We start from the raw sequence: 11,203 nt of genomic DNA on the forward strand, positions 1-11,203 counted from the left end.
AACCACATCATCAAGTTTGCTGATGACACAACAGTGTTAGGTCTCATCAGCAACAACGATGAAACGCACTACAGAGAGGAAGTGGCACAGCTGGCTGAATGGTGTGGCACAAACAACCTGTCCCTCAATGTGGGGAAGACAAAGGAGGTTGTAATAGACTTCAGGAGAAACTCCGTTGACCACCCCCCACTGACCATCGACAGCTCGACTGTGGAGAGAGTCAGCAGCACTAAATTCCTGGGGGTACACATCACAGAGGATCTCACCTGGACCACCAACACCATGTCACTCTCCAAAAAGTCACAACAGCGCCTACACTTTCTCCGCCTGCTGAAAAGAGCAAGTCTCCCTCTACCCATCCTCACCACATTCTACAGGGGCACCATTGAGAGTGTGCTGACCAGCTGCATCATTGTCTGGTATGGGAACTGCAGTGCTGCTGACCGCAAGACACTCCAGCGGACAGTGAACACAGCTGCAAAGATCATCGTTGCCCCTCTTCCCTCCATCCTGGACATTTTCCTTACACGATGCTCCAGAAAAACCAACAGCATCGTGAAGGACTCCACCCATCCCTCCCACAGTCGCTTCCAGCTCCTACCATCAGGAAGACAGTACCGACGCATCAGAGCCCACTCCGCCAGACTGCTCAACAGCTTTTTCCCCCAGGCTGTGAGAGCCCTGATCTCAAATCACCCCGCCTTCCTCTGAAACCCCATGCAAACCCCTACCTCCTGAAACATGGACCACCCCCCAACCTTACCACACCAAAGAAAAAAACTGTATGAAACTTTTTTTTGCAATTCGAAGTGTGCTACACACAGGTGAGTGGGCCTGTACAAACCACCTGTAGTAACACACTCTCCTCTATGTGCACTAGACACTTTACACACACTGCTGCGTGTACACAATCCCACAAAAGACTCAGCAATATATGTATGTTTACATGCTCATGCACTACAAATCATCCTGCACTGTTCCCCAACCAGCTGCTTGACTCAAAATGTTTCTCTTTGCACATGTACAGTATTTATGTTAAGCATTTGTATAGTTAGTATTTTTTATCTTTTATTTTTTTTAATTTGTATAGGGTAAATATTTATATATAGTATACTTATAGTTAAAATCTGTCAGTAAGTTAGTTGTGTATAGGTTTATAGTGTTTTTTACTTCATTGTTGTGTGTCTGTATTTATGTAGCACCGCGGTCCTGCAAGGCACGACATTTCGTTCCACTGTATGTCCCCACATGTAGCGGAATGACAATAAAGCTCGACTTGACTTGACTTGACTTGATATTTATTATTTTATCTTTATTTTTGGTTTTCTATAAATATTGATTTTGGTTCAATCCAGTAATTAAGTAAGATACTTTATAATACAATCCTTCTTTTTCACATCTACAATGCTGTTTAAAAGTTTGAATTTTTTTTTGGAAGAAATGAAATACTTTATAATATTATTTTTATTTGACATAATGCTGTTCTTTTGAACTTTCTGTTAATCAAAGAATCCAAACATAATGTATTACAATTTTCACAAACAAACTACTGACAATTTTGCTTTTCCATTGTGGGAATAAATTACATTTTAAAATATTAAAATTCTAAATAGTTTTTAAAAGTGTAATAACATTTCAAATTATTAATGTTTTTACACCTTTTTTCCCTCACTTCTTTCAAAAACATTTTTACAAATTTTAACAACCCTAAATATTTGAATGGCAGTGTACTGTACATACAGTATGTGAAAGTAATGTTGGTTGCAGTTTTAATGGTAATTTCAGTTTTCAGTTTCCTTCCTAATCCAATTCTTAAACCTGTATTTACAGTGTTGGTGAAGGAGGGAAAGATCTGTCCATTTGTGGCCTTCATTGGACGTGGCGAATGTAACATCCTTCAGGATGTGGGATCATTGATAAAACCTGTTGACAAGAAGGTATCAGGACAAGCAATCATACGTTGAAAAGAAATGTCAGAGCGTACATATTCTTATTTTACTGCTTTTTTATTTGTCAGAAATGGTAGTGTAGATAGTGTTTAGTGTTTGTGAATTGCAGGGCTGCAGGATCAGATTTGTGATGGTTGGTAAGCTGGGTCCAAAGCAGTCGTTTGGAGAGGTCAGCATCCTACTGAACCAGCCGTCCCCTTGTACTGTTATCACTGCCACAGAAGTTCATGGTGGAATCATTCAACCAGAATGCCTTAAAGGTCAGACGCTTACACTTTACTGCTTACTACCTGCACAGAGCAGGATCACCATGACATTACACCTCAAGAGGTAATAGCTTTAGACTGACCTTACATGAACACACATACTCACATATAACACACACTGAGTGTCCAGCTCATTTAAAGCATTTGTTTTGTATTCTGCTGTGTATCTGAATGAGATTTTTTTTTTAAACCCATGCACAGGACTGGACTCAGTGACCACTTCTCTTATACTGCAAACTGCTCACCCAATGTGTGGAAATCTCAATGAGGTAAGATAAAAGGAAAACTTCAATGTTTGAAAGACCTTTATGAGCAGCGTTGAGCAAAGAATTTAATAATAATAATAATAATGATGATGATGATGATATCAATAACAATACCTATTATTATTATTATTTTAATAATAATAATAATAATTATTATTATTGTTATTATTATCATTAAACAATAATTAAAACAATTGATAATTTAGGGATGCATTATATCAGTACCATATCAGTTAACAGCTGATATTACACATATATTTTTATTGGAAATTGGAAATATGAATAGTAATAACTATTTTATTTTATTTTCATTATTATTATTGTTATTTGTTTTATTGTTATAGATAATAAAATAATGTTAATCAAATAATATAAAAAATATGAAAATATTTATTTAATTATGAATAATATTTAATGTATAATATATTTCAATTTATTGAATTATTTTTTTTTTAGCAAAAATAAGTGTATATAGATATATTGTTTTCTGGCTAGCCAGAATTTTAATATTGGTTATTTTAATATCCCTAAAAGGAATTGAACATAGTCACACAACACAGTAATTTTGTTAGTCCAACACAACAACACAATGGGCTCATTAAAAATAAACTGCAGTGTTAGAGCTTTCTGGGAAATGAAATGTTCTTCCAGCTTGGTCCATAAAATGCAAGTTGCAGACACAAGGTTGTTTCACCTTGAGGACTGTTTGCTGCTTTTGTTTCACATGTCTGTTTTTCTTTGTGCAGGAGGAAGTCTTGAAGGAGTTCCTGACACAGGAGAGGATGAAGAAATGGGAACTTGAGAAGGTTGTTCTCTCATTCTTCTTTCTTTCTGACCCTTTAACCCATAATATGTTGTGTGTCCTCCTTCTGGGTGTGTGTTGTCCGTGGAGAATGACCAACAGAGTGAATTATAGTGCCAAACCCTTCTGGAACACTCTCCAAAAAAAAAGAAAAGAAAAAGAAATCAAGCAGTGAGTTCATGAGATGCGTAAGCTGTTCTTACTCCCAGCCACCCGTTCAACTTTGACTTTGTTCTCAGAGACTCCAGACTCTGTGTTCACATGCCAGTTTGCCAAGCATGATAGCACCCACATGCTCTGATATGTTATAGTCCAGTTCTCTTTGGTAAAAACACTTCCCAGACTGGCTCTATCCTCTGCACATTTTGACGGTATATACAGTAGAGATTTTGCTATGTCTTTATAACTTGGTAGGCATTTTCACACAGCAAAAATGAGCAGGACTTCTTTATGTACACATGACAGCATAAAAAAAACATGTACGAAAACAAAAACTAAGACACAAGTCAAGAGAAGTAAAACTTGTTATTAAGGTGTATAACATGATGCTGAGATGCCAAATTAATACATTTCAAATTAAAACTATCCATTTTATATGGTAGTTTGCATAGTTGTTGCAAGTATTACATAATTTGAATCTGTTTTTGCACTAATGCCAGACCTGTCATTCATTTGTTATTAATAATTGTATTTTTTGGTTTGCATCCGTCCAGTTACAATTAAAAAATAGAAGGTAATTAAATGAGATGAAGTACCTGTCAGCTGTAAAGTATTTAATTCATCAGATTATCCCAAAATAGGCCTTACAAAGTGGTTATTTACTATATAAACAGTCATTTCCGCTGCAAAATAAATGAAAAACTGTTCTATATCGTTAATCGTGACACTCAAAAATTCCTCTCTGGCAAGCAGATCTAGTGCAGATCTTAAGTGTGTGTGGTCCTGTATGGAGCTCCCAGCGCTTATAAAAAGAAGAGACTGGCGCTTTGTGCTTGTGTGTAAACATTTCCCTGTGATCCTCAGAAGAGCTCACTATAAATGTTTTTCAGATGTGCCTGTATCGCTCACAGTATGTGCCATCGGGAGCACTTGTTCAGGTGTAGCTTTATAGTTATGGTTATGTGCTTGACAGGCTGCAGTGTCACATAATAATGTGTCTTCGTGTCGCTGTATAATGTCATTACCTTTATATCCCATGTGGAAAATGCTCCTTGACTGGTTCTGCATGAGAGCCAGACTGCATCCTAATTCACATACTGTGTACCTGAAGTACTATTAGAGTTTGGATGGTTGGCTTAGGCCAGTTAGTCTGGTTCATAACTTTTAAATCATTCTGTAGTTGTTATAGCGTTTTTTTGCATCAGTATCAGCACCTTGGTTGAAAACAAAGGACGTGTTGGTGTAGTGCAAGGGTTTGTGGGCAATATTAGTCCAAAAAAGGATTCACACCACAATGATATGTCATCCAGGTAGCATACCATTTTCATATTTCTCCATGATTTGGCACATACTAATCCAAATCTCATGTTTTTGGACAGATGGAATGTGATTTAGGATGCAGCCATTCTTTGTATCTTCCATATGGTACTGTACATACTCCACTGATTTTGTATGAGATCCAGGCTTTCTAAACTCTCTGGAGTCATGTGACCTCACCCCACCCTTGGCCCCTTGCGCATTCACACCTGCTTCTCATTCTCTCATCATTACACACAACGAACAGCATATACTAGGCCAACAGAAACACACCCTTTATTAAACACACGTACACATTTTTCAAACTGTTTTTGCGATGTGATTTGGAGCTTGTATCATCTGTTCCCAGTGAGGTTTGCTTCCATCAAGGGTACCAGCCTGGAAAAATAGGTTAATGTAAATAGTGGCTGGTCTTCAGCTGCCAGCGATTATTCAGTTTAATGGTTTATCTGACAGATAAGCTATTTTAGAGAGAGAGGGGGGGGGGGGGGGGGGGGGGGGTTAAATACGGTTGATTATTGAACTGCTAAGATCATATTTGAATTAATCAAAGTGTATGTGACACAAAAGCAGCTAGAATAATCTGATTACAGTGTAAAGGGGGTACAAGTCTTCAGTAATGTGAATAAATTTAATTTGATTATACTTATTCCAAATATTACTGGACTGATAACCGAAAAAGTTGAAAGTTCAGACAAAAATTCTAAATTCTGTCATTAAGTTCTCTCTTTGTTATTCTAAACATTGGTGAAAAAGGTCTATTAATTTAGTTTTAAGTGCACTTTGTGTGAGGAGAAATTGAAGTAATTTTTTCAGTTATCTTTTGACATAGCTCTCAAATCTCATTCTCACTCACAATATCGTTAAAACATTTGAGGTCTGTAAGATTTTTTTTTCAGTGATTTTGAAAGAAGTGTCTTTTCTAGGCTACTTTTATTACAGTAATACAGTAAAAAAAACAAAGTAATATTGTGAAATAATCTTACAATATTTCTGTTGTTAATATATGTTCAATATATTTAAAAGTTTTATTTTAACATTAATTATATTTTAATGTAGGATTATAGTATTAATATGATAAATATTTTAACATTTTATTTTATTTTAATATATTTCGAAATTTAATTTATTCCTCTCATGGCAAAACTATGGATTTAATGATCAAGAAACTTTTTTTTTTTTGTGATCGTCAATGTTGAAAACATTTGTGCTACTTAATATTTTTCTGGAAACAGTGATAAATGTTTTTAGGATTTTTTTGATGAATAGAGATTTTTTATTTTTTTTACAAACTCGAAACATTGTAAATGTCACTTTGGTTACATTTAATGCATCCTTGCTGAGTTTTTTTTTTTTTTTTTTTTTACTTACCCCAAACATTTGAACAGTATTTTAAACAAAATCCTATATGAATAAATATAATTAAAATGCATTGCATTTGGTTCTGTGAGAAGCAATGGTGTTTGGCATTAATGGAATCAAGCCTACACGAACACAGAATGTTTAGCAGCAATTTATGTAATTTAAATATATTTAAATATACACAAGCAACATGAGGGTGAGTAAACAATAGATTTTACATTTTACATGAGCTATTGCTTGAGCAAGACCTTAATGGACTTTTAAAAGTTGTACTATACTGTACTCACTTTAAAGTTTTCTAATTTTCTCCTTTCTTGGATTATGCTCACAAAGTACCTCTGGAGTCTCTGTTTATAAATATGAATGAGTGTTCTGAATGAACTCAAACGTGAGGTGTAGGAAAACAAAAGACATATATTAATGAATAGAGAACATAAATCATGCAGACTCCTTAGGGCAAGGCGAGTGTGTGTTTACCATCTGTGTAATATGTGCATGTTTTTGTTTAACCTTTTTTGGCTATGTAGCATAAAGCAAACACTACTATTATAGTCAGATAATGTAAAAAATATGTATAAACACTGGCGGCTTGTAAACAGTCTCTCTCTGGACGGACTCATTTGTCTTCAAGCAGACACTGTAAATCTGTGTCATGTATTTAGGGGTGTCAGACGAGAGGTTTTTAAAATGACTTATGGGCTTGATACTAAACACATGGCACTGTGCAAATTATACTGATGAAAAATAGAAACACTCCTGTTGTTGGACTTCATTCAGACTTCATTGCTGAAATAACAATAAGGAAAAGAGAATAATGGGGAAACGGCACCATACAATGATCAGAAAAGCAATAATGGCCTAAAACACACCTTAGAGTCAGTGTGACCTTAGTTTAAGACCATCTAATGCATATTAGATACAAAAAAATTGTGCATTGCATTGAAGTCAGTTGCATTCTAATTGACTTATTTAACTTCCAGTATTATTAAGAGAGCATAATTTTGCTTTTCCAATTCATCCAGAAACAAAGTGGCATTCACAATGCACAAGATTGATATAATGAGTACTTTTGAGGATGAAATAGTCACTTGATTATGAATATGAAATTATTTCATATGATTGCGAAATAATCACAGGTTAGTGGCGTCAAATTTTTTAAAAGATGCTAGAGTTTTTGTTTGAGTACTTAGTAGCATGTCAACTTGATATCCACAAGTAGAAATGTGTATTTGACCTGTTTTTCAGTTGGGATCTGAGAAAATTAGCATGTATTAATTTTTCATGGGCATACATTTTACAAACATGTTCTTTAATAGTGTTTTCTATGCTGTAACCATTCATGGTGGCTGTCATTTGCTATTATGCTGGTGTTCACAATTGAGCTTGTTGAACTAGTTGACAGCAATTTTGTAGGTAAACAACATGGCTGCATTGGTTCAAGAACTAGACAGAATAAACCAGTTCTGACCACCACAGAAATTCAGTTGAAATTTGGTTTTCCTCCATGATTTGTTAATCATGCTTCTGGTTACATTAGTGGCATTCTCAAAAAATGTTCTGGTATTTGATTAAGTGTGGCTTTTTTCTTACAGTGACCAAAATGATTTAATTACAGCCCTTTTTAAGATGATTAGACATTGTTCCTCCTGAATATTGTTCATTTAAAGTGCTTCTAATTATCGTTGATACGATTGACAAGCCTCATTTCACAAACTATACTGTTTGTCTTATCAAAGGGATTAAAATGGACAAAGTTTTGTGAAAGTGTAATACATAAGCTATAGAATCATGATGCTGATAAAAAATTTAAAAAATATATTTTTTTCTCTCCCTCAGAGGAAGATCCTTTCTGATGCTCTGTTTTATAATGGTGTTCACCCAGGAAGAGGCAAATGGGCTTTTAACAGAGGACCAAGAGGAGGAACTGGGAAATCCAAGAAGTCCATATGAACTTTTGACAGATAAACATGCACACATATACAAATGCAGTCATATTAGGGGTTGCTACTCGACTAGTTCTGCCAACTCATAAAGCAGGATGAGAATTTCTCTTTATAAAATGGATAAATATTAGTGAATACAAAACATTTTTTATAGAATTTTCACTTTTGCATAGTTCCATATATGTTTGCAAATGTATTTAGAATAAATATCACAAGAAATGAAAAGAAAAATATTTTGCTAATATAGTTTGAATAAATTTAGTGAGAAATTTCATATACTTTCAGATCAAATGTGTTGGAAAATATGTCTGAAATACATTTCTTAAGACATTAAAAAATAGAAAAATATGTATTTGCAAATGCATTTAGAATAAATTTCGAAAAAAAGTATATTTGCCTACATATTTATAGTTTTTTTAAATATATATTTGAGAGAAATTTCCTAAAAATATGTATTTGCAAATATATTTTGAATTGTACAAAGTGAAAATTAAAATGAAAGTTAATGACAGTGAAAGCAGAACTCTCATTTCTCTCATGCTCTCCATTATCGCAACATGTCAACTAGTAAACATGAGTACTCATGCAAACCCTAAATGATGTATTTCTGAACATATCTGCTGCCTTCATGAAGAAAGCCAGGCTTCTGAATCCCAGGGAAGACATGTAGACCTGTCCAAACTGTTATCTTGTGTTTTTGTTGGAAGTGGTGTTCTGGATCCCATGGCTGACACCCACTCCAGAGACACAGGAGAAGGGGGTTTATTTCCTTCACCACAGCATTATAATCCTTCACCTTCTGCCTTTTTAAAAGCATTTAGGTTTTGACAGTGTGCAGGGTTTTTCTGTGCACAGCTATCTAGAGGGATTGAAAATACAGAAACAGAAGGATGCAATTAAACCCACTTGGATCGACAAAACGGGATGATCCCCAGGTGCGTTTGCTTAGCCCAGCCAAGGGTGAATCAAACTTGTGGGTGGCCACCAATCCACAAATATCCAGCCACATCACTGACTCCCTGTAGCCTTTCATATGAAGCGTTGTGCTCTTCTTGTCACTTCTTCTCATGTCAGAGTCGCATCAGTTACAAAGGTGCAAATAAGCTTGTCAGTTGCCATTCTTTAAGCATGTGAGTGAGTTTCATATTGTGCTGTCAGACTTGGGTGAATATTTGCAAACAAGCTTTAAGTAAGGGAAACTGTATTTTTAACATCAACATATATAGTACAGACAACAAAATGCTCTTAAATTATTGTCGTATCAACCAGACTGCTATGTCTCGCATGCATGCTATAAACTTTGGTGATTTAGCTCTTAAGCTAAATACTGTTGCAACTGCCTTGTGTCAACTCATATCTGACAGGCCTTAAATTAATAAATCTGTACGGAAACTCCAAGCCTAGAATATTTTAAGTCTGTTTAGGTTCAAGGAACTTTAACTGCCCCCATTGGGGATGGCTAATCTCTGTTTCCTGAAGGAAAACAGCTCAAATTCTTATTTAGTCTACGTCTGTCCTTAAATGATTGTGTCCGACCTTAGATGACTGACCTTGCGGGGTTTCTGTAATCTGGTGACTGAGTGTAGACTAATGTTTGTGGTTGATTGATTGGTTTTGATCATCCTTGTTTGAGTTTCTGACTGCTTAATTTTATTAAGTACCTGCAGACGAAATAAACACTAAAACTGGTTCATAATGTTTTAACGTTTCAAGTCTTTAGTCATGGTTTTACTCTAGCAGGTGAACGTTCATGGCAATATTTTGGCAGGTGGAATAGGCGTATTTTTCCATTTAGTTCATTTGTTTGGAAAAGGTCACGTGACTTCCACAGAGAACAGATGTTGGAGATGGACAAGTTTTTGCAGACATGCTTCAGATGACCTCTGACCTTTCCTTTGGACCTGGAACTCATGGAAATCCAAGGTACTTCCAAGAATACAATGGTAGTACCATGATACTTTTTGTAAGTGCGTTGTATGTAACCTTTGTTTTTGTGAAAATTCGCAGTAGCAGTACAATGGTAGTTTTGAACTTACCTTGGAATACATTATGGTATTACTGTCACCATTTTTGTAAGGGATGGTACCTATGGTACTAATTGTAAATATATATAAAAAACATGTATTACTGTGGGACATGTCCAAAAACCATGGCATTTCCATAGTATCATGCCCAAAACTGTGGTATGGTACATAGTAATTTATTTAAACTTGGAGTAAGTAATACCATGGTAAATCTTCTAAAACATAATATTTCCATAGTTTATCTCCAAAAAGCCATTGTCAAACCCTAAAAAACGGCATTGCCATTGTATTTATCCAAAACACCATGGAACTATCATGGTAAATCTTCAGAAACATGGCATTGCCATAGTATATATTCAAAAAGCTATAATAATACTATAGCTGTCAAACGATTAATCGCATCCAAAATAAAAGTTTTTGTTAACATATGTGAGTGTACTGGTTATGTTTATTATGTATATATAAATACACACACATGCGTGTATATATTTAAGAAAAATATGTTATGTTTATATATTAAATATATGTATATATAATATAAAGTATTTATATAGTATATAAATGTAAATATTTTTAAAATATATACTGAATGTGTGTGTATTTATATATACATAAATATACACAGTACACACAACTTTTTGGATGCAATTAATCGTTTGATAGCACTAGATATTACTGTAATCTCCAAAATATTGTATTTCTAAAACACGTTATTGCCATAGTATATGTCCAAAAAGGCATGGTACTACATTTTGAATCTCCAAAACATAGTATTTCCATATTATACAGTATAAATCCATGATAGTACCATGGCGAATCTCCAAAAACATGGTATTGTCATAACATTATTTATCCAAAAAGCAAGTACCATGCCAGTGCAGAGGCGATCCAGCCTCTCTATAAACAGTTGCGTATGCTAAACCACATTAAAAAGTTGAAGAAATCCTCCCTACAGGAACTGGTAAATGTGCCGTAGGTGTTTTACAATGTTCGCCTTCATTTACCCCAGGTCTCATGACCTCATAATTAATGTTTTCCAAACAACAGGAAGCTGATATTTCACAGACACATGAACACACCCGGTGACATCCACCATTGTTTTGCCTCTGCTTGAC

General features: G+C 35.0%; 1 protein-coding gene across 1 annotated transcript in view; it reads left to right on the plus strand.

Annotated features, from left to right (window-relative positions):
- Positions 1–9,758, plus strand: part of cnbd1 (cyclic nucleotide binding domain containing 1) — a 46,404-nt gene extending 36,646 nt beyond the window's left edge. The window contains exons 9-13 of the mRNA XM_079409796.1: positions 1,831–1,937; positions 2,059–2,209; positions 2,417–2,484; positions 3,228–3,287; positions 7,958–9,758. Of these exons, the coding sequence (XP_079265922.1) occupies positions 1,831–1,937; positions 2,059–2,209; positions 2,417–2,484; positions 3,228–3,287; positions 7,958–8,071 (500 nt within the window). The 3' untranslated portion in view covers positions 8,072–9,758. The remainder of the gene's footprint in view (positions 1–1,830; positions 1,938–2,058; positions 2,210–2,416; positions 2,485–3,227; positions 3,288–7,957) is intronic.
- The last annotated feature ends 1,445 nt before the right edge of the window (positions 9,759–11,203 follow it).

This window comes from Barbus barbus (assembly GCF_936440315.1).
Source record: "Barbus barbus genome assembly, chromosome: 46".
NCBI classification, from domain to species: domain Eukaryota; kingdom Metazoa; phylum Chordata; class Actinopteri; order Cypriniformes; family Cyprinidae; genus Barbus; species Barbus barbus.